The sequence below is a fragment of the Saccopteryx bilineata genome, chromosome 4 (assembly GCF_036850765.1).
Source record: "Saccopteryx bilineata isolate mSacBil1 chromosome 4, mSacBil1_pri_phased_curated, whole genome shotgun sequence".
In the NCBI taxonomy this organism is placed as follows: Eukaryota; Metazoa; Chordata; class Mammalia; order Chiroptera; family Emballonuridae; genus Saccopteryx; species Saccopteryx bilineata.
In genome coordinates this window covers 223,812,019-223,833,391 of record NC_089493.1, presented here as the reverse complement: position 1 = coordinate 223,833,391, position 21,373 = coordinate 223,812,019, and the positions used below count along the sequence as shown (strand labels likewise).

The 21,373-nt window shown below is 47.4% G+C and overlaps 1 protein-coding gene across 2 annotated transcripts; it reads left to right on the top strand.

The window, feature by feature from the left end:
• The first annotated feature begins 6,828 nt into the window (after positions 1–6,828).
• GLRX (glutaredoxin) lies at positions 6,829–16,953 on the top strand. 2 transcript variants are annotated; one of them, XM_066273863.1, is made up of 3 exons: positions 6,829–7,113; positions 13,276–13,395; positions 15,734–16,953. In XM_066273863.1, the coding sequence occupies exons 1-2, from the start codon at positions 6,907–6,909 to the stop codon at positions 13,387–13,389; spliced, it is 321 nt and encodes a 106-aa protein (XP_066129960.1). In that variant the 5' UTR covers positions 6,829–6,906; the 3' UTR covers positions 13,390–13,395; positions 15,734–16,953. The 2 variants fall into 2 exon arrangements, with proteins under 2 accessions (XP_066129960.1, XP_066129959.1); XM_066273862.1 differs by having other exon boundaries at positions 6,833–7,113; positions 15,729–16,953.
• Positions 16,954–21,373: the final 4,420 nt, after the last annotated feature.

Below are 21,373 nucleotides of genomic sequence, written 5' to 3'. Positions count from 1 at the left end.
TCTCTCTCTCTTTATCTCTCTCTTCCTCTCCCACAGCCATGGCTCCGTTGGAGCAAGTTGGCCCCAGGCATTGAGGATGGCCCTGGTGGCCTTGCCTCAGGCACTAAGAAGAGCTCAGTTGCTGAGCAATGGAACAACGTCCCAGATGGGCAGAGTATTGCCCAGTAGGGGGCTTGTTGGGTGGATCCCTGTTGGGGTGCATGAGGGAGTCTGTCTCTCTGCCTCCCCATTTCTCACTTAAGAAAAAAAAAGGAAGTCTTCCGTCATTAAATCTGGAGTTAGAAGCTATAATAAGAGTTGGATTGGTGCTCTGTGGTCAATTCTTGCAAGGCTCAGAGAGACAGCATCAAACAGGATCAGACTGAAAACAGGAACAGCCACAAACCAGCACCTTCACATGTCTGAGGCTGCTGGCACCAGGGCTCATTCCCCTAGAGCAGCACAGCGAAAGGGCCCAAGTGGCCAAGATCGGTCTAGAAAGTCCTTAATTCATCAAACATTTCATTGCAAATCAACTCATGCTTTAAATATACCTATTATGGCTCCTCACTCCTGTGGGTAGAGTCCATACCCTTTGACTTGGTAAAGGACACCCATTCCCTGCCTGCTCGTCAGCTGTCCCTCTCCACTCTCGCCACCTCATACCCCCTGCTCTATCCACTCGCAGCTACACTCAACCCCAAGAGCTGTTTGTGTCATTCTTGCTTTTCCTGCTACTCCTATGTCTACAGTGTCTTCCCCTGCCTCGTAGATGCACAAACATGTCACCTCTCAAGGTTCAGTCTAGCTCACCTTTGTCAACCTTCCCCTCTCTTTTGTTTGCCCTAGTCCCCATACATACCTCTGTTATACCACTGGGAATACTTTATGCCACTGTGTCCATTGTCCACATCTGTACCCCACACCAGACTGTAAACTCCTAATGACTGCACTGCATGTGATTGATCTTTGTGTCTGGCCAGAGTAGTTGATTAATAAATGTGTGTGGGACAAATGCATGGGCAAATGGAAGAGGAACAGTGTGCACCTAGGCTCTGGTATTATAAGGATGAAAGCCCTTCCTCTGCCCTCAAGGAGCTCGCTATAGATAATAACAGAAAAGAAAAAAAAGAACAATTAAATGGGACAAATTGGGCACAGCATGCTGTGTGCGCTCAGCTGAGGGACACCCATTCCAGGAGGAAAAGAGGTGTGCATTCAGGGTACTTCCTAGAGGAGTCCACACACGGGCTGGATCCTGGTGGACCAGCACATGTCCTGATGGGACAAGGCTATAACCCTTCCTGATGCCAGTGCAACAGCGCAATCCACGCTCTGAATTCTTCACTGAGTTGCAGTCATCGCATTTTCTGAGGAATGGAGCAGACACCCGTCTTTGTCATTTGTACATGTTCCATGTCTCACATAGTCCCTCATGAAACTGCCTTCCTCAGCTGTGTGCTTTGACCATCTGTCCCATGGCTGTAGACACTACTCCTTGGAGCTGAGCAGTAGGGCAGACAGTTGAGTTCCCTGCATCTTCCCCAAGCACTAACCCCACAAGGCACCCTATGCAAACATCCTTTGAAAGGTTCACTGCACCAGTTTACCGAAAAGTCCATACCCACACTTCTGTTAGACTGCGTCAGAACACTCGACTACAAGATTATTTCGCAACGCAGAGGTCATGATTGATGTGGGCCAAAGGAATTTCAGCAGAAAGGTTGAAAGGATGCCGGAAGGTATTGAGGTGAGGAGAGAGTGGGAGGTGAGAAAACGACTGGCCAACAACTGAAAGCAAACATAACAGCCTATTTTGTGACATATGCCTGTTGGTCAAATAAGGTTGAAAATATGATGTATATGTTTGCTCGCTTATAGTTTGCATTGGGTGTGGGGAACAGGCTGAAGGCTGGCAAGGTCCTTATAGCCTAACACTTAGTTTTAAGACTAAGCCTGTCCCACCCTTTTAATACTAAGATCTTTTCAAAATTGAGCTTTCCCCCACACCCTTGACTGTTGCGTGATGTGGGGTGGTGCACTCTCATGAGGAATCCCATTTATGCCTCAGATGAGTGACTTTGTATCAGAGACTTCCTTATTTGTATATTGGCTTAGGTTTTGATTTCTACACTATAATAAAATAGGGCAGACCGGAGCGCCTCTCTCTCTCTCTCTCTCTCTCTCTCTCTCTGTTCCTGAAATTAGCATTGCAGAGGAGAGGCAGCCAAGATGGTGGAGTGCTGAAGGATAAGCCAGTTTGTACAGAATTTGTGCAGAGAGAAGGAGATGGGGAACAGAGGTGAATAAGGCTGGTGAGGTAGAAACCTTTGAGTCTAGAAAAACTCGGATGAGTCAGTGGCTTTGGGAGCCCTGAATGGAAAGGGAAGTGTTTTCCCACTGTGTGTATTTCTTGCCCGCTGGGTGCAAGCTAGGATTAAATGTAATGGCCCACCAGTTCTTGGTTCCATTGTTTCATTACCATCTGTCCGAATCAAATGCGAACCTGCACGGGCCAGGTGGCTTTGATGGTGGCTGTGGCTACTGGCCTTACATGCCTGTTAATAAGAGGGCAGGGGCAGGAAAGCAGGGCCACATGAGATAGAAAGTGGTAGTGGCAGTTTTCAATGAGAGAGAGACTTGCACAGAGTTACATGCTGAGGACAAAGCTCTGACAAAGAAGGAAATGTGGACCCCACACACTGAGGGAAAGGCTCTGGGAGAACAGCCAGAAACAGGGCATGCTGATGAACCTTGGTCTGTGTGAGCATGAGGTGGCATCTTTGAGGGTCTGCAGAAACCCTGGGCTTCAGGGAGGAACCGGAATCCAAGCTAAAGGAAGAAAGAGAGGAGCGATGATACAGATTCTCTCATAAGCTTATTCAAGAGGGAAGTGAAACTAAGGGTTGGAAAGTCCCAAGCCCTTAGGCCAGGGGTCGGGAAACGTTTTGGCTGAGAGAGCCAGGAACGCCACATATATTAAAATGTAATTCCATGAGAGCCATACAACGACCCGTGTACATTACACATTATCCAATAAAAATTTGGTGTTGTCCCGGAGGACAGCTGTGATTGGCTCCAGCCACCCACAACCATGAACATGAGCGGTAGGAAATGAATGGATTGTAATACATGAGAATGTTTTATATTTTTAACGTGGTTTTTTTTTATTATTAAAGATTTGTCTGCGAGCCAGATGCAGCCATCAAAAGAGCCACATCTGGCTCACGAACCATAGATTCCCGACCCCTGCCTTAAGCCCTACATGTTCTTTTTGTTGGCAGAGATCTCACTTATCAGTTTCCTCTCCATGACTTGTGACTTGGGATCTAGATTTCGATTTTGCCATTTAGCTTTTGTAATAATTAGAGCAGCTACCAGAAGTAACTGCGCAGTCCCCTGAGAAAATCACACTATGCTTGGGATTCTACAGACAGGCAAACCAATGGAGATGTCCTGCTCCGATCCAGGCCGTATTTCTCTGAAGACACTCTTGAGTCAGTGTAAAACTTCCTGGGAAAAGGATGATTCATTTCTAAAGATGACTTTTCCTTGTGTTGAGCAAACCAATGTGTTTCAAGTGTGAAACAAGTGAGTCAGGTTTGCTCCCTTGTGTTTTGTATTGTATTGGGGCAGTGCCCTATGTGTGTGGTCTGTGAAAGACTATGGTGCTTACCCTCAGGGCCACATATTGCAAATTGCAGATTGCCTTGTCTTAGGAGGAGCGATTGTTTGCTACTGTTTGCTGGAGAAGGGATACCCCCCCCCCCTGTTTTGCTGGAGAGTTCAGAAATCAGAGAGAGTCCAGAGCAGGGGTCGGGAACCTATGGCTCACGAGCCAGATGTGCCTCTTTTTTTTTTCTTTTTCTGAAGCTGGAAATGGGGAGAGACAGTCAGACAGACTCCCGCATGAGCCCGACCGGGATCCACCCGGCACGCCCACCAGGGGCTACGCTCTGCCCACCAGGGGGCGATGCTCTACCCCTCCAGAGCCACTATAGCGCCTGGGGCAGAGGCCAAGGAGCTATCCCCAGCGCCCGGGTCATCTTTGCTCCAATGGAGCCTTGGCTGTGGGACAGGAAGAGAGAGACAGAGAGGAAGGAGAGGGGGAGGGGTGGAGAAGCAAATGGGCACTTCTCCTGTGTGCCCTGGCCGGGAATCGAACCCGGGACTTCTGCACGCCAGGCCGATGCTCTACCACTGAGCCAACCGGCCAGGGCAATGTGCCTCTTTTGATGGCTGCATCTGGCTCGCAGACAAATCTTTAATAAAAAAAATAATAATAACGTTAAAAATGTAAAACATTCTCATGTATTACAATCCATTCATTTCCTACCGCTCATGTTCATGGTTGCGGGTGGCTGGAGCCAATCACAGCTGTCCTCTGGGACAACACCAAATTGTATAATGCGTAACGTACTCGGGTCATTGTATGGCTCTCACGGAATTACATTTTAAAATATGTGTTGTTCATGGCTCTCTCAGCCAAGAAGGTTCCCGACCCCTGGTCCAGAGGGTGAGTCTGAAGAATGAGTCCACTTTGAGGAACCGGAGACGTTATGGAGTTAGGGCTTGGGAGCCCTGATTGCCGCCCGGCCTGTTTGGCTGAAGACTGCTGAGACTGGTGGGGTCCTAGATGGGAGAAAGGGAAGCGGAAGTGGTCTTTCCCACCTGTTTGCTCGTCTGCTGTTATGGGACTGTAATAAATGGGATGGCCCACCATTTTCTGGCTCCACAGTTCTATTACTGTCTTCCCGAATCCAGTGTAAACCTGCATGGCCACAACAGCGGTGGCCGCTGGCCCTACACCTTAGTTTGTTTATTTAACTTACAGCACACAGAGGGAGTCGAAACTAACCTAGAACAGAAGACTTTGGTCCACCCACCAGGCAGCATGGGCATCTGTTGGGCAGATAAAATATATTATGCTCATTTTGTTAAATATGGCACTGCCTACGTATAAGCCCATCGCCCAGGTGATAATATTAATTGCCCTCTTGCTTGGGATGGGCGTGATTATGTTAATATGTGTTGGGGGAGGGCTTTCGTGCCAAAAGGTTTTAAAAGGAAGAGAGATCAGATCACGTTGGTTGTTCCAGGAGAAGAATGATTACGTTCTAGGAGGAGTCTATGCTGGAGGAGAGCAGAGTAAGGCCACGTGGAGGAGAGTGGAGGCAGCCAAGATGGCAGAATGCTGAAGGAGAAGCCAGTTTGTGCAGAGAGAAGGAGATGGGGAACAGAGGTGAATAAGGCTAGTGAGCTAGAAACCTTTGATTCTAGGAAACTTGGATAAGTCAGTAGCTTTGTGAGCACTGAATGAGTGGGTTTTGGAGCCCAGTGTGTGTGGTTTTTTTTGTTTGTTTGTTTTAAAGATTTTATTTATTCATTATAGAGAGGAGAGAGAGAGAGAGAGAAGGGAGGAGCAGGAAACATCAACTCCCACATGTGCCCTGACCAGGCAAGCCCAGGGTTTTTGTTTGTTTGTTTGTTTTTATTATGTGCCTTGACCGCGGGCATTCAGCAGACCAAGTAACCCCTTGCTTGAGCCAGCGACATTGGGCTCAAGCTGGTGAGCTTTTTGCTCAAACCAGATGAGAGCCCTCGCTCAAGCTGGTGACCTCGGGGTCTTGAACCTGGGTCCTCCGCATCCCAGTCAGACGCTCCATCCACTGCACCACCGCCTGGTCAGGCCCAGTGTGTGTTTTTACTTGCCCGCTGGGTGCAAGCTAGGTAATGGCTCACCAGTATTTGGCTCCGTTGTTTCATTACCGTCTGTCCGAATCTAATGCAAACCTGCATGGGCCAGGCGGCTGTGATGGTAGCCATGGCTACTGGCTTTACATTATCCCAGGGGAGAGCATCAGACTTTCTGACAAACCAGAGCCAGGGTCTGCCCTGTCCAAAGTGGATAACTGTTACTCAGCCCCCAGCTGCAGCCACAGAGGAATATAGCTATTTTGTCAGACCTGGCTTTTCACAGAGGTGCAAGAGCAGATTCTTTTGTGAACTCTCCAGATTTTTCAATGTTGTACAATAACTCCATTGGAAAACCCGCAGCAACAGAAACCCCTGCAGGCTAAGTAAAAGGCCCTGGGGCAACCTCAAGACAGTCACAATTTTAGTTTTGATAGGGTTGTGTGTGTAGGGGGGGGGCATGACCTCCTCCTCCCTTAAGTGGATGAAGGGACATTGACAAACTAGCTGTTCCAGATCACCTTCCCCCCAGGCATCCGGATTGACTCACCTGTGTGTGGTCCCCTAGTTTATTTACGGTTAATCTGACATAAATCGCTAAAAGCTACATTTTTCCTTAAGGACTGGCGCCCCCATCCACAAATCCCCTATTTAACCCTATCTGTTAGAGAACCGGTTGCTGACCTCCACCTTAGCAGTCAGCCGGGCAGATGGTCCCCTAATAAACTTTTCTTAATCTGAACTCGGGTGTCCTCCTCCGGCCAACCTTTCAAGTTTCACTTCCACTAAAGAGATTTATTTCAGCGTGTTCCATTTCTTGAATGATTCTGGGTGCACATGCACTTTTAAAACCATGTCTCCCAGAGGCAAGCCAAGATTGGCTCTAGGAGGTCACTGTTTGCTCAGTCCCCTCCTTGGGGCTGGTCTGTGTGCTTTCCTCAGGGAGTGTTCTGACTCTGCTTTCTGCCTAAGGGCAGGCACTCCTGAAAGATACCAGGACTGACAATGACACTGAACACAGCTATTGATAATAAAGGCTCATAATCATTCCTTGGAATCACCAGCTGGTGACTCACCTCAGAGTGGAATGACTTTGGGGCTGTCCCTTTAAAAATTGAGCACGTATTGGGCAAACTCCTCCTCCAGGGAGGTTCCTTTAAATGAGACCCAGCTGGCTAGGTCTCCGTTTCGAGCAGCTGAGGAGTCCTCCCCGGGAGGCAGCAGCCTGACAGCATGGCTCAGGAGTTCGTGAACAGCAGGATCCAGCCCGGGAAGGTGGTGGTGTTCATCAAGCCCACCTGCCCCTACTGCAGGCAGACCCAAGAGCTCCTCAGCCAGTTCCCTTTCAAACAAGGGGCTTTGGAGTTTGTCGATATCACAGCCACCAGTGACACAGACAAGATTCAAGACTATTTGCAACAGATCACAGGAGCCAGAACGGTGAGCTTTTGTTCTAAAAGATCGGAGACGACCCTGAATCCCTTTTCTTGTTAGGGCCATGAAAGGGTCCGCCCATGCCTTTCTCTAGGACACCGCTAGGGCTCTGTCACTTAAGGCGCCCGGAGGGCTGTGCGAGGTGGGGGAGGGAGCCCGAGAGAAGCCACTGCTTCCTCGAATGGGCAGTGGGACTGACTGCAGCCAAGGGCCCTCCCAGAACCAGGGAGGGGACACAGCTGATGGTGCTGGGCATCGAGGTCCATGAGTCCAGCAGCTGTCAAGTGCGTGAGGAGTTCATTATCTGGAGACTTTGCTTTAGGCACACTGTGAAGTGACATTTTCAGCTTGCTGGACCGGGCGTGGAAGGTGGGGTGGAGTGGCCAAGTGCGCTCTGCACGTTTCTGTGACAGACACGGGGTCGTGGGCATTCTGTTTTCCCCTGGGCCAAGTGGGATTTGCTGTCCTTTGTTTTCTCTAGGCTCTCTTTAACCCTAACCTAATTTGCTTATTCTTTCTTACCTTATCTCACTCCTCCCACTGGAAAAACCTAACAGCTTATTATTTGACCCTTGTTCCAAAATACGGGCTGTTCCTAGGCCTGTCATAGGGGGAAGGCCAGAGGCCAGAGTTCCAGCCAGGCTCTCACAATGGCTTGCTGTGTGATCCTGGGCAAGTCACCACCTCTGTGATCACCAAGAACTTCCTCGGCTGCAAGACTGGACTAAGCAGCCAAGCTCTAAGTTTTCTCTGCAACAGATAGGCCGAGGGACCCTCTGTGAATTGCTGTCCTCTGTTGGAAAAGGCTTCTCCAGCACCCAGGCCTCTGTGGGATGCCCAGCCCGCAGGGCTGCCTGTATCGGTTCTGGTGCTGGCTGGGCAGAGCGGTGTCCCACCAGCTCACCCAGGTTCCCTTTCATGGTGCACATTCTAGGACACAGTGTTGCAGAAGGGCATATTCTAGCTCAGTGTTAGTGAGGCTTATAGGGTTTTCTCTGGGTCCTCAGTGCAGAGCACAGCAGGCTCTCTTTTCGCCTCTGCAGTGTGAAATCAGCACACTGGTGCAGAGGGAGGCTAACCAACCCTGTCACCCTATTGCTTCCAGGGCCCCAGCTTTGAGCTGAGGACTCGTCTCTGAGAGGTCCTGGAGCAGAGGACAGAATGGGGAGAGAGATGCTGCTGCTTAGCTGGACCAGCAGCTGTACGGGCTGCCAGAGCCACGAGAGGGCAGGGGCCATGCAAATACTACCATGGCCCCCACTGTGCTGAGTCCCTCTTGACCAGTGGGTCCAAAAGTCACTGCATATTAGAATCGCCCAAGAAGCTTTTTTTCTTTTTTCTAAATCCCAATGCCCAAGTCATACCCCATACCAATTAAATCACCATGTCAGAGGTGGGAACCAGGCCTCCGTAGTTTTAAACATCCCTAGCTCAGAGAACAAACTTTCAGTTATAAGTTCTAGGGCTCTAACATATTGCATGGTGACTAAAGTTAATAATACTGCATTGTACGCTTGACATTTGCAAAGAGTAGATCTTAAGTGTTTTCACTGCACACACAAAAATGATAACCGTGTGAAGTGATAGTTGTGTTGATTGTGGTCATTTTACACGTCTCCATGTATCAAATCATGACATTTTATACCTTAATATCTACAGTTTTGTCAATTATACTTCAGTATACTTAGGGAAAATTTTTCTATCCCCCCCAAAAAAGTTTTCCCAGGTAATTCCAATTTGCAACCAGTTTTGGGAGCAATGGCTTTCAGCTGGGCAGCAACTACTCTAGCATGAAAACAGACGTCTTCATGCATTCATTTGACTTTTTTTTTTCCATTTTTTGGTGGTACAATGATTTTTCTTCTGGTGGTATTTTGTTTATTTTCCAATTAAAAAATATTTTTCACAGCTTCCTCCAGGGGAAAGAACAGATCCTTTCAAGTGATGGGTTCATCCTGGAAGAAACTGAAAACTTGAAAGCAGTTGGTATCTCAGCCCGTAATGTTCCGTGTGCTGTGCGTACAATAAGAGCCCACTTTGCCTTGACCGATAACAGAACCCTGTGTCTGCCACAAGGCCGTGTGCCTGGCGAGACCTGTTTTGATTTTGCTGCAGCCACAGCTCCTGGGTCAGTGCCTTCACTTATTCCTCCTCCAAAACTCTTCTCTTCTTCATGTAGGTTTGAATTTCTGACTTCTATCCTTTTCCTTCCCTCTGAAGAACTTCCTTAAACATTTCTTGCAAGGCAGGTCTACTAGCAACAGATTTCCTCGGTTTTTGTTTGTGTGAGAGAGTCTAATTCTCCTTCACTTTTGAAAAATAATTTTGCTGGATACAACTATTTTAAAGCACCTACTACATACTAGGCACTTTTCTGCCGTTGGAAACCCCTCCACGAACAGAACAAACAAAACCTCTTGTCTTTGTGGAACTGACATTCTAGTCAATAGAGTTGTGTGTTGGACGGTGACAGGTGGTACGACCTATGGAGAAGAGGGAGCAGGCAGCAAGCAGCAAGGTACAGTTGTAGATGGAGCCATCAGGGTCTCACTAGATCTTTAAAGAAGTTGAGGGAGCTAAGCTTGCAGAAATTTAAGGGGAAGAGTGTTTCAGGCAGGGGGAATACTGAGCACAGAGGTCCTACCTCGGCCAGAAGGGTGCCTGATAGGAGGCCCGTGGGCTGGAGCCCTGGGAGCTAGTGAGCCAGGAGGAGGGGGTGACGTCTGGGAGACAGTGGGGTACAGGTCGGGAAGGCCTGGTGACAGGGATGAGCAGAGGAATGGCCTGGTCTGCCTTTGTTTTGAAAGGATCACTCTGGGACTCTGGGGGAAAGACTGGAGGAGGGCCAGGTTGAAGGATGAAACTGAGAGACACTTGGAGGCTATAGAGCTTTAATTCAGACGAGGAGCGATGGTGGCTTGTACCAGGAACGCAGCCAAGGATGTGGAGAGCAGTGCTGGGAAGTGGCTCTGAGTAGCAGCATTCAAGTAGCCTTACGGCACAGAGGCGCCACCTCACACTGTGTGCGGGCTGGAGAAATGGACTCTAGGAGTGTAAGGGCCCGGCATCACCAAGCTTGTTTACAGTGGGAGTTCTCTGTCTCCTGACAGCAATAGACTCAAGTTCCTCAGAAAAGGGGGATGGGGCCAGGCCTGTGGGCCCTGAGGATGCACTTCCTCTTCCTTCCTCAGCTGAATCTGGTTTCCTGTTTGTCACCACAGCCCCCACACTGTCTGCTGCAGTTTGTCATTCGGCTCCCTGTGGAGGTGCCTGTAGCTGGTAGCTTTATGGTGGTTTGGGCTGCGGAAGCTGGAAGGTGTGTGTAGGGGCAAACCAATTTCCTGCCAGATGGTGTCCAGAAAGCTCCGCCCTGGAGACAGCTGGGTACTGGATCCTGTTTCTGGGCCTGTCTCACATGTCCGGGGGCTGCTGTGAGGCTGTGGGTTGTGTGTGTTTGTTTTGTTTTTTTCAGAGACAGTCAGAGAGAGGGATAGATAGGGACAGACAAACAGGAACGGAGAGAAATGAGAAGCATCAATCATTAGTTTTTCGTTGCACACTGCAACACCTTAGTTGCTTTCTCATATGTGCCTTGACCGTGTGCCTTCAGCAGACCGAGTCACCCCTTGCTCGAGCCAGCGACCTTGGGTCCAAGCTGGTGAGCTTTTACTCAAACCAGATGAGCCCGCGCTCAAACCGGCGACCTCAGGGTTTCGAACCTGGGTCCTCTGCATCCTAGTCTGACGCTCTATCCACTGTGCCACTGCCTGGGCAGGCGAGGCTGTGGGTTTTTAAAGCCTCAGTTACCCTGGAGGAATAAACAGCTGCTCAGTGTCCACCAGTCTTCCCAAACAATCTCTGGAGCAGCTGCAGCAGCAACATGTGGGAACTTGTCAAAAATGCAAATTCTGGTGCCTTGACCCAGATCTCCTGGATCAGAAATTTGGGGGGTGGGGAGGAGGCATAGAAATCTGCATTTTAACAAGCCCTTTGGCAATTCTGGTACCTGTTCTGCTGTCTAAAAGGAGCACTCCTAGCTTCTCAGGGCATTCTGTACTCCCAACTTAGCTCACACCCTCTTGCTAAACACCTTCATCAGAGGTAGAGATGTGGCAAGCTATAGGAGTGGTGACAATTGCTCAATTCTTTTGAAAAGATGGAATTTCTAGAATGATGATATCTCTTCCTTACACAATCTAAAAATAATATAAAAACCAGGTGATTTTTATTTCATTAGGCACTGCCTTCCATAGGAGTTCTGAAATATAATGATGTTAGAACCACATTAAGATTCTGTTCTATTTACTGTTACAACTGACCACAGCCAAGGGTTTATGGGGTAATAGAAGCCAAAAGGCCCCAGCAATTTGTGGGGAAAGCTTTATTTTCTCTGAAGTAATGGCTAGAACCCAGGTGAAAAACTTAGGTTTCTAACCTCAACTTTCCACACCTGTTCCTCTTTTCATTTCACAAGAGCAACATGGCTTTGATGACACGGTCCATTCGCAAAGCCCCCACACGGGCATGTGGTGCCCATGAGCGGGCAGCATGGCTTTGATGACACGGCCCATTTGCAAAGCCCCCACACGGGCATGTGGTGCCCATGAGCGGGCAGCACCTTCCGTAACTAAGAAGACGGTGCCCGGCTTTCTCTTTGGAGTGCAGTCCTGGTGCTCTTTCCCACTCTAAGGGCACCGGGAATATTGTGGGCTTCTTTTAAAATTTTGGCCTTAACTTTTAAAGCCCATGTCTACCCAGACCCTTTCTTAATAAAAACAATATAAGGACTTCCCTAAAATAAAAGCTGCATCCCTTTTCTCATCCCTCTCACTTTTTAAAAAATTCCCTTGAATTATTATGGCTTCTGAGGAAAGGCTAAAGCTTTGGAAATGTTCTTACTGCTTCCTGTCTTCCCACTGTGCTGGTGTTAGAAAAATGGCTGTGTTCGGCTTGCTCGCTGGTTTCCCAGCTGCAAGCACTTCGCCAAATTAGTGCCTAAGCATGTGGCAGAGGACCGTGTGCATAGCCTATGTAAGTAAGGCTGTGGGTTCTTGCACTCAGAGGGACTGTGGCTGGCAGGTCATGGATTGCCTGCCTGTTACTGTGAGGGGCCACTTTTTGCTGTTTCTTTGCCTGAGAAGCGGTTTTCCCGTCTGTTCGCTTGTCCACCGTTTTGAGAATCTATTAAACGGGAGTGGCCCAACGCTTTCCGGCTCTGCAGTTTTTCTATAGTCTGTTAGAATCCGATGTGGACCTGCCTGGCCTTGGCCACCGACATTACACCTGGTATGTTCCTAGTGTGCAGAAGGAGGACCTGCTAGCTTCTGGCCACTCCCATGACCAATACTGTGCTTGTTCCTTCACTGTCATCAGCCTTTCTGTGGCACCCTTGGTTTGGAAGTTGTCTGGGCCACAGGGCGAGCACTGCCTCCTTCAGGATTCCAACAGCCCTCTGGAACTCTGGACCAGGCCTGCAGCCTGCATGTGACTGGAGGTGAACAAATCGATCAGGTGTAACGACTGCATCATCAGTCTGGCTTGGCTTGGGTGACCCACCCTTGCAGGTGTGAAAGTTAAGCAGAGGAATGGCCTTGTTTCCAGAGCTGCAGCATTTAAACAGCCTTGGCTGGGCCAGGATTTAAAGGAGACTCAGACACCACCTCCACATCCCCAGCCGAGGACAGAGCTCACAATGAGAGCGGTGACTCTAACAAACTGACTCTACAACTCAGGGACAGAGACACAATTCAACTACTTTCCCTGACCATATTTAGAAACATTCTCCTTCCCCGTGCCCATGGCTCATTTTAAGGTCTCAGGTGTGGTCCCAGCTGCACAGAAAACAGAATTCAGGGTGGTCTGGCTGTAGCCGGGTGAGGTTCTTTCCCTGAAATGCTTCGGTAGAGTGAAATTTTTAAATCACTCTGACAAGTTAGACAATCTCATGCACAGCACACTCAATCTGAAAGACAGCTTGGCTTAAAAACATTCTTTAATGGATAGTTTTATGCTTAGAACAAAGTTTTGACATGTAAGCGTACACATGAGGAGATTGTGAAGTGATCTGAAAAGCTTGGCTCATGGGAAATATTTAGAGGAAGGATAAAATGTCATTCTCTTTAAGCTAATAATTAAGTCTCTTAAATGTGCTGGATTGTGCTTTCTTAGGTACCTCGAGTCTTTATCGGCAAAGAGTGCATAGGGGGATGCAGTGACCTGACAAGTATGCACCAGTGTGGGGAACTGCTGGGGCGGCTGAAGCAAATTGGAGCTCTGCAGTAATTACAGGTGAGTGACAGGTGGGTGCTGGCAGGCCAGGAGCATGGGAGATGGTGGACTACTGCCATGTTTCATCATGGTTGAGGAAGACACTCTTAAAGATTTGTTTATTCATTTTAGAGAGGGGAGAAAAAGAGAGAGAAGGTGGGAAGGAACAGGAAGCATCAACTCCCTTATGTGCCTTGACCAGGGGTTTTGAACTGGAGACCTCAGGGTTCCAGGTCGATGTTTTATCCACTGCACCACCACAGGTCAGGCCATTTCACAAATATTTATTGAGGCCCTGGCTGGTTGGCTCAGCTGTAGAGTGTCAGCCTGGCGTGTGTAAGTCCTGGGTTCGATTCCCAGTCAGGGCACACAGAAGAAGTGACCATCTGCTTTTCCACCTCTTCCCCTTCTCTTTCTCTCTCCTCTCCCCTCTCTCCTCTCTCCCTCTCCCTTCCTTCCTCCCTCCCTCCCCCCCTCTCTCTTTCTCTCTCTCTCTCTCTCTCTCACCCTCACCCTCTCTCTCACCCTTTCTCCCCTCTCTCTTTTTCTCTCTCTCTCTCTCCCTCTCCTACAGCCATGACTCAAATGGTTTAAGCAAGTTGGCCCCAGACAGGCACAGAGGATGGCTCCATGGCCTCGCCTTAGGCACTAAAATGCCTTGATTGCTGAGCAATGGAGCAGCAGCCCCAGATGGGCAGAGCGTCACCCCATAGTGGGCTTGCCAGGTGGATCCCTGTTGGGGCTTATGCAGGAGTCTGTCTCTACCTCCCTGCTTCTCAATAATAATAATGTGCGTGTGTGTGTGTATAATGAGCATTTACTATGTGCCAGAGACTATACTGGGTACTAGGAATATAGTGATAAACAAAAAGATTACACAAAACTTATATTCTAGAGAGGTTGACAGATTTTAAAAAAAGCAAGTAACTCCTGCCTGACCAGGCGGTGGTGCAATGGATAGAGCGTCGGACTGGGACAAGGAGGACCCAGGTTTGAAACCCTGAGGTCGCCAGCTTGAACACAGGCTTGTCTGGTTTGAGCAAGGCTCACCACATTGAGCCCAAGGTCACTGGCTTGAACAAGGGGTCACTCAGACTGCTGTAGCCAGCCCCCCCCCATCCCTGGGTCAAGGCACATATGAGAAAGCAATCAACGAACAACTATGGTGCCACAACGAAGAATTGATGCTTGTCATCTCTCTCCCTTCCTGTTTGTCTGTCCCTATCCTTTCTCTATCTCTGTCACAAAAAAAGAAAGAAATAAAGAACTCCTGAAACAAATGAATAAACTAATGTGATAGAACATGGCAGGGGATGGGGAGCAAATTTAGCTACGATGGTGAGAGAAGGTCTTTATCAGAGGGGCTGGTTTAGTTGAGATCTTGTGACAGTCATGTAAAGATGAAGCAGAAGAGCATTTCAGAGAAGAAACAGCAAGTACAAAGGCCCTGCGGTGACTAGTATAGAGAATTAAAAAATCAGAAAGCAAGGAAGAGCAGACTGAGTAAAGTGTGGTGAGAAGGAAGAGCAGTAACAAATGTGGGTGGGGGCCAAAGCTTTCTAAAATTATAACCTAATGAATATATATACTTGGCTGAATGGAAAACTAGAGGGTGATGAACTTAGAAAGGAGCCTGAGTTCCCCTCTCCCCCAGCCCTTCTTAGTGCCAGCTAGCTTCTAACTAGGCTAGTTCCACATACTCATACACAGAGAGACTCAGTGGTTTTGTTTTTTTAGTCAAAGGAGACATTTATGGTTCTTAAACTAAAATGATCTTTGAAAAGTATTTATTGCCCACTAACTAATAACTTACTCTTTAGCAATGAGCATATATAATATGTAGTGGTTTACTCAGAATAGCAACTAAAATTTTTTTTAAAAGTTCTGAAATAATACAACTGAATCCTTTGAAATAAAAATCAATATTACAAACCTTCTAATCACAATTCTACATCACCACAGCAGGTGAACAGTATGCCTATTAGCTTTCTGGCCTCCCCCGAATGAAAGCACTTACAACTCAATGAATTGTGATGCGAGTATCTTCTGCTCTAGAACACTTAAAAATAAAATAAATTCAGGCTTAAATTAAGAAGGGAAGAAAACTAATGACTTTCCTGGGAATATGGGGCTAGCACTCCCAGCTATTAGAGCCCTCCGTGTTCACAGGGCCTCTTCCTATGCACTGCCCTTCAGCTTTCTGTGGCCTCAGTACTTTGCTGACCACTGCTTCTGAAGGCCACCTGTAACAGCCTGGGCTTAAATAACAAGAACGAGTGTTCCGGTGAAGAAGGGGAATTGAGGGAACTTTACCATCCCGAGAAAATCCAACTCTTTGTATTTTTTCCTGGCAGAGCAGCCCCCTGGTGCCCTTCGCTGAGAGCTGACGCACTGCGGACAGTGGCAGCACTTGCCGGTGGGTGGATCTGGGACCTCTACCCAGCTGCAGCACCTGCTTACCTACAATTCTCAAATATCCACACACACACACACACACAAGGTGGGGTTCTTGGCAAAAACGGGCTTTTCTTTTGACTCAGCATTAAAAGTGGATCCACTTGCTGCAAACCACTGGTCTGAGAAGGCTGATGGACATCTTGGGTTTCTTCTGGATTGACCCTTGAGTTCTGAAAGACTGTGACAAGTCATGGCTTAGGATTCCCTCACTCCAAAAACGTTCTTTTTCTTTTGCACATGGTTCTTACTATTCTTCATGTGCCGGGACTCTACCTCTAAGCCAGTGTTTCTCAATGAAATTTATCTCAGAGCCCCTAGGATGAATCAACAGTTAATTTTATGCTACTTCCCAAAATTTATTTTGTTGAGTTTGACTTCACAGAATTTGTATTATGAAATCAGTAGGTATTTTGAATGTGTTTTTTCAAACTACTTGTGTCTCCCACATCCAATCTTGAGAACCACTGTTCTGAATCAGTGCTCTTCACCTTGACAACTCACAGAGCTCACAGCCAATGTGCAACAGTTCTGAGAAGGGTCTGAGGGCCCAACCTGAGAAATGCCACATAAAAGTTAAGCACAGTGGGTCTTCACCTGGTGCCACAGGGATCAGCGGTATGTGTGCAGATGCTGTGATCATGTGACAATACTTTTAGATAAGATTGTTTGGGTACTCCTTAACAAATATGTATTTGTTTAAATTACGGACAAAAGTGAAACATAAATTCAAAACATGACCATAAAAAAAACTTGCAACCCTCTCCCCCAAGAGTATGTCTGTGAAAGTAGCCAAATTTGAGAAACACTGTCCTAAATGATTTTCTTGATATCCCTCACTCTATGAAAACTTAAGAATGTCTTGTTGTGAAGATTGTTCTAGAATTGCAAGATTAATTCCTTTTGTAGTCTAGTGTGAAAGGTTAATTCCTTTTGTAATAAAGTAGTCAGACAACAGTGATTTTTTTTTTAATAGTCATAGATGACAGTGATTTCTTTTGTTCAATTCTATGTTCTTAAAACCTTAAGTAATGATATTAATGTGGGATACAACAATTTGAAGCTTTATTCATGTTTGTTTCTTGTTCAAAATAAAGGCATATGCTATTCTTCACTGAGCACAAATGGTTGATGAGATTTTTTTAATTTTGTATTGAAATGACAAATGCCTATTGAATAATGTTTAGGGTTCAATAAGTATTTTTTCATTTCACATTCCATTTTTCCATTTCTTACCTAATATTTTGGCTTTCCTCTCTCTTCCCTTATGAGCCCCAGTGACTTCCTTCCACCAGACTGTGGCGGATTGCTTGTGCATGTTACGCACCAGGCGACACTAGACATGCCAGCTGCAGTCCCTGGGCCACTCCGGGCCCCTCGCCTGCACTTTCTGTCACACTTCTGTGTCCCTGCTCATTGTGTCTCTTCTCCTTTGCTCTACTTTCAAATTCCTCCTTCAAGGCCTGATTTACAGACTATTTCCTTTGTACCTACCCCTTCTTCTGTTTTTTGACCAAAAAAAAGCCATTGCTCCCTCCTCTATAATCCTAAAGTACTTTAAGTTCCTAGCACAGTTCTGTTTGATCAAAGCAGCACCTGCATGTGGTTAACATGTCAGACAATCCCAAAAGTCTTCCCACTCCCCCCCCCCTTGTCACACATTTGTCAGTTTCATGGGTGTTTAAGCCTATTTGAAAAATATTGTAAAATATTAAATGTAAATAAAAGTGTAAGCAGGGCGAGTTCTATTTAAATAAACACCTGAGTATCAGCCTTCTAGGTTAAGAAATAAAGCAACAATGTAACTGTTTCTATAAAGTACTGAGCAAGTACCTTAGAGGCCTCCCAGTGAACCCTTTCCTCCCTCTACAGAGTCATCTTGTTCATTTCTGTTGTAATTGCTATGATGCTTCCCTTTATGGCTTTCCTGCCTCCAATGCCCCTAGGCAATACATTTTAGTTTTGAAAAGCCACACCAAACACCAACCAAGCTGTGTAAGAAAAGGGCAGTATTATAACAGGCAGATGAACAACCCCAGGAGATACACTGAACAAAGGCTCAGCTTCCCTGGGGATTCAGCAGAGGGGTGGTCTTGAGTGAGTCCTGGGGAACACCGGGCACCCCGCGGTTGGGGAGGCTGCTGTGTGAACAGGTAATGGTCACCCCCCAGAAATACAGTCAACGGAAGTGGGCCACTCGGCATGTTTTGCCTCCACGGCCCGCCTCCAGCGTTCAGGAGCAGGTCAGAGCACACATCATTCCTGTGGGGATGGCACCCCCACACACAACTGGCCAATGCAGTGTGGAGACCAGAAAAGTCATCAGCACAAGGCAAGTAAAGTACAGATAAGGATTTGCATCAGGCTCATTTGGGCATTCTGCCCTCCAGAAACACAAGAGCCCTCCACGTGGAGGGTTACACTGCTCCAGTCTGAGCATCCTGCCCGTCACGCACTTCTGTTCCTGGGGTCCATTTGAGCATTCGGCCCGTCACGGCATGTCTGCTCTTGGGGTCCGTCTGTCTGAGCATCCTGCCCGTTATGACATGTCTGTTCCTGGGGTCCGTCTGTCTGAGCATCCTGCCCGTTATGACATGTCTGTTCCTGGGGTCTGTCTGTCTGAGCATCCTGCCCGTCACGGCATGTCTGCTCTTGGGGTCCGTCTGTCTGAGCATCCTGCCCGTTATGACATGTCTGTTCCTGGGGTCCGTCTGTCTGAGCATCCTGCCCGTTATGACATGTCTGTTCCTGGGGTCTGTCTGTTTGAGCATCCTGCCCGTCACAGCATGTCTGTTCTTGGGGTCCGTCTGTCTGAGCATCCTCCCCGCAACGGCACGTCTGTTCCTGAGGTCCACCTCCCTTCACTGTCATCCTAAACATTCCATTTCCCAACCTCCTGGGTTGAATCTCCTGTTTGCCACACCCACACATATTTGTTACAATGAAACTGCTGTAACAAAACCATCAACTTGTGCTAGAAGTATTTCTCATAATCCAGAGGCAGGCAGGTGGCTTTGCTCCCCAAAGTCACATCAACCCAGGGGTTGCATGGACCACTTCCGCACACATCCCATTGGCCAGAACTTAGTCCAGGGCCATGCTTACTGAGCTGCAGGAGGCCAGCAGCATCCCTGCTCGGGAGCCCCCTGTCCAGCTAACACGCAGGGAGGTCTCCACCAAAAGAAATCAGGAGAAAATTCAGCAGATTGTGTCTTTCTTTTTACAGTCATCTTCATGTCAGAGGGCCATATATTTTAAGCACCATAGGTTTTAAGAAAGAGTATTGGATGTAAACTTCTTGAAACCTTGCTTGTCTGAAAATATTTTAACCTATTTGATGAAAGTTCAACTGGATATAGCGCCTAGTTGGAAATTATTTCCCTCCAGAAGGTTGAAGGGTTGAAGGAAGACACTGCTCATTGTCTTTGCTTTCCATATCGCTGTTAAGAAGTCTGAAGCAGGCCCTGGCCGGTTGGCTCAGCGGTAGAGCGTCGGCCTGGCGTGCAGGGGACCCGGGTTCGATTCCCGGCCAGGGCACATAGGAGAAGTGCCCATTTGCTTCTCCCCCCTCCCCCCTTCCTCTCTGTCTCTCTCTTCCCCTCCCGCAGCCAAGGCTCCATTGGAGCAAAGATGGCCCTGGCGCTGGGGATGGCTCCTTGGCCTCTGCCCCAGGTGCTAGAGTGGCTCTGGTCGCGGCAGAGTGGCTCTGGTCGCGGCAGAGCGATGCCCCGGAGGGGCAGAGCATCGCCCCCTGGTAGGCGTGCCGGGTGGATCCCGGTCGGGCACATGCGGGAGTCTGTCTGACTGTCTCTCCCTGTTTCCAGCTTCAAATTTTAAAGAAAAAAGAAAAGAAAAAAAAAAAAAAGAAGTCTGAAGCCATTCTGATTCTTGATCCTGTGTGGAGGACCTTTTGGTTATCTTATTTATTCTGTTTCGAACTCGGGAAGCTAACAGAATCTTTCCTTTGAGGCCTGTGCTCTGAAATATCACATGATGTGCATTGAGGTTCCACTTTCATATATAATGGGGGCTGCTCAAAGGTGTGGACGGCCTGTCAGAAGTTGAAACTGCCAGTAATCGCATATTGGCTTTCCTGGACTTGTCCTTTCATTTTTGTTATATGTTCTTTCCTATTTTCTATCTCTCTTTTTTCCTGAGGGATTTATTCATCTTTAGCATCTTCTTTTTCTATTGAATTTTTAATTTCTGATATCATATTTTTAATATCCAATAGCTCTTCAATATTATCTGAATGTTCCTTTTATATAGAATTGTTTTTGTTTCACGAATACAGTACCTTATCTCTCTGATGTTATTGTGGTCTTTCTGTTTCCAATTAAAATTTTTTTCTTATTTCCAGGAGTTCTCTTGTTGTCAATTGTTTTCTTGTTCTTGTTTTATGGATGCCAATCATTTCTTTTATTTCTTGAATGATATTAATATATAGTTGAGGCTTTTTACAAAGCTGTTTTCTGATCCTATATTTTCTCTTGCCTCTTGAGTCCCTGTTTCTGCTTTACATTTGAAGGCCTCCCAGTGTTCTGCATTGGATATTTAAGATCACTTGTCTGGCCTGACCAGGAGGTGGCCCAGTGGATAGAGCGTTGGTTGGACTGGGACGCGGAGGACCCAGGTTCAAAATCCCGAGGTCATCAGCTCGAGCGTGGATTCATCTGGTGTGAGCAAAGCTCACCAGCTTCAGCCCAAGGTCGCTGGCTTGAGCAAGGGGTTACTCGGTCTGCTATAGCCCATGGTCAAGGCACATATGAGAAAGCAATCAATGAACAACTAAAGTGCCGCAATGAAAAATCAATGCTTCTCATCTCCCTGTCTGTCCCTATCTATCCCTTTCTCTGACTCCCTCTCTGTCTCTGTCTCAAAAAAAAAAAATTGCTTGTTTGTAAATCATAATTTAAGAATGAAATACCAAAAACTGGTTGGGAGATCTGTGTGTGGATTGGGCTTATCAACTGGTGAGCTTTACCACAGAATCCTTGTTGAAATATTACCTTCTCAGTAAGTCCTTCCACATCACCCTATTTAAAAACATCACTGGAGGCCCTGGCTGGTGGCTCAGTGGATAGAGCATCAGCTGGTCCTGGTATAAGGACATCCTGAGTTCGATTCCTGATCAGGGCACAGGAGAAGTGACCATCTGCTTCTCTCCCCTTTCCTCTACCCCTTCCTTCTCTCTTCCCCTCCTGCAGCCAGTGGTTTGAATGATTCCTGCGTGGCCCCTGGTGCTGAGGATGGCTTGGTTGGTCTGAGTGTGTCAGCCTCAGACACTAAAAATAGCTTGGTACTTTAGCATCAGCCACAGATGGGGTTGCTGGTGGATCCTGGTCAGGGCACATGCAGGAGTCTGCCTATCTCCCCTCCTCTCACCTAAAAAAATTAAATAAATAAATAAAAACATCACTGGAATTCCCTATGCCCCCTCCTTGTTTTATTTTTCTCTAATTTATTTATTGCTTAATATATTGTATGCTTTACTTACTTATTTTGTTTACTGTGTGTCTTCACTCAAATGTAAGCTCCCTGAGGC

Bases quoted from the DNA above. Each gene is read 5' to 3' on its own strand.
- GLRX (XM_066273863.1), top strand. From the start codon at position 6,907: ATGGCTCAGGAGTTCGTGAACAGCAGGATCCAGCCCGGGAAGGTGGTG. The intron at 7,114-13,275 runs GTGAGCTTTTGT...GTGCTTTCTTAG, and splicing joins AGATCACAGGAGCCAGAACG to GTACCTCGAGTCTTTATCGG.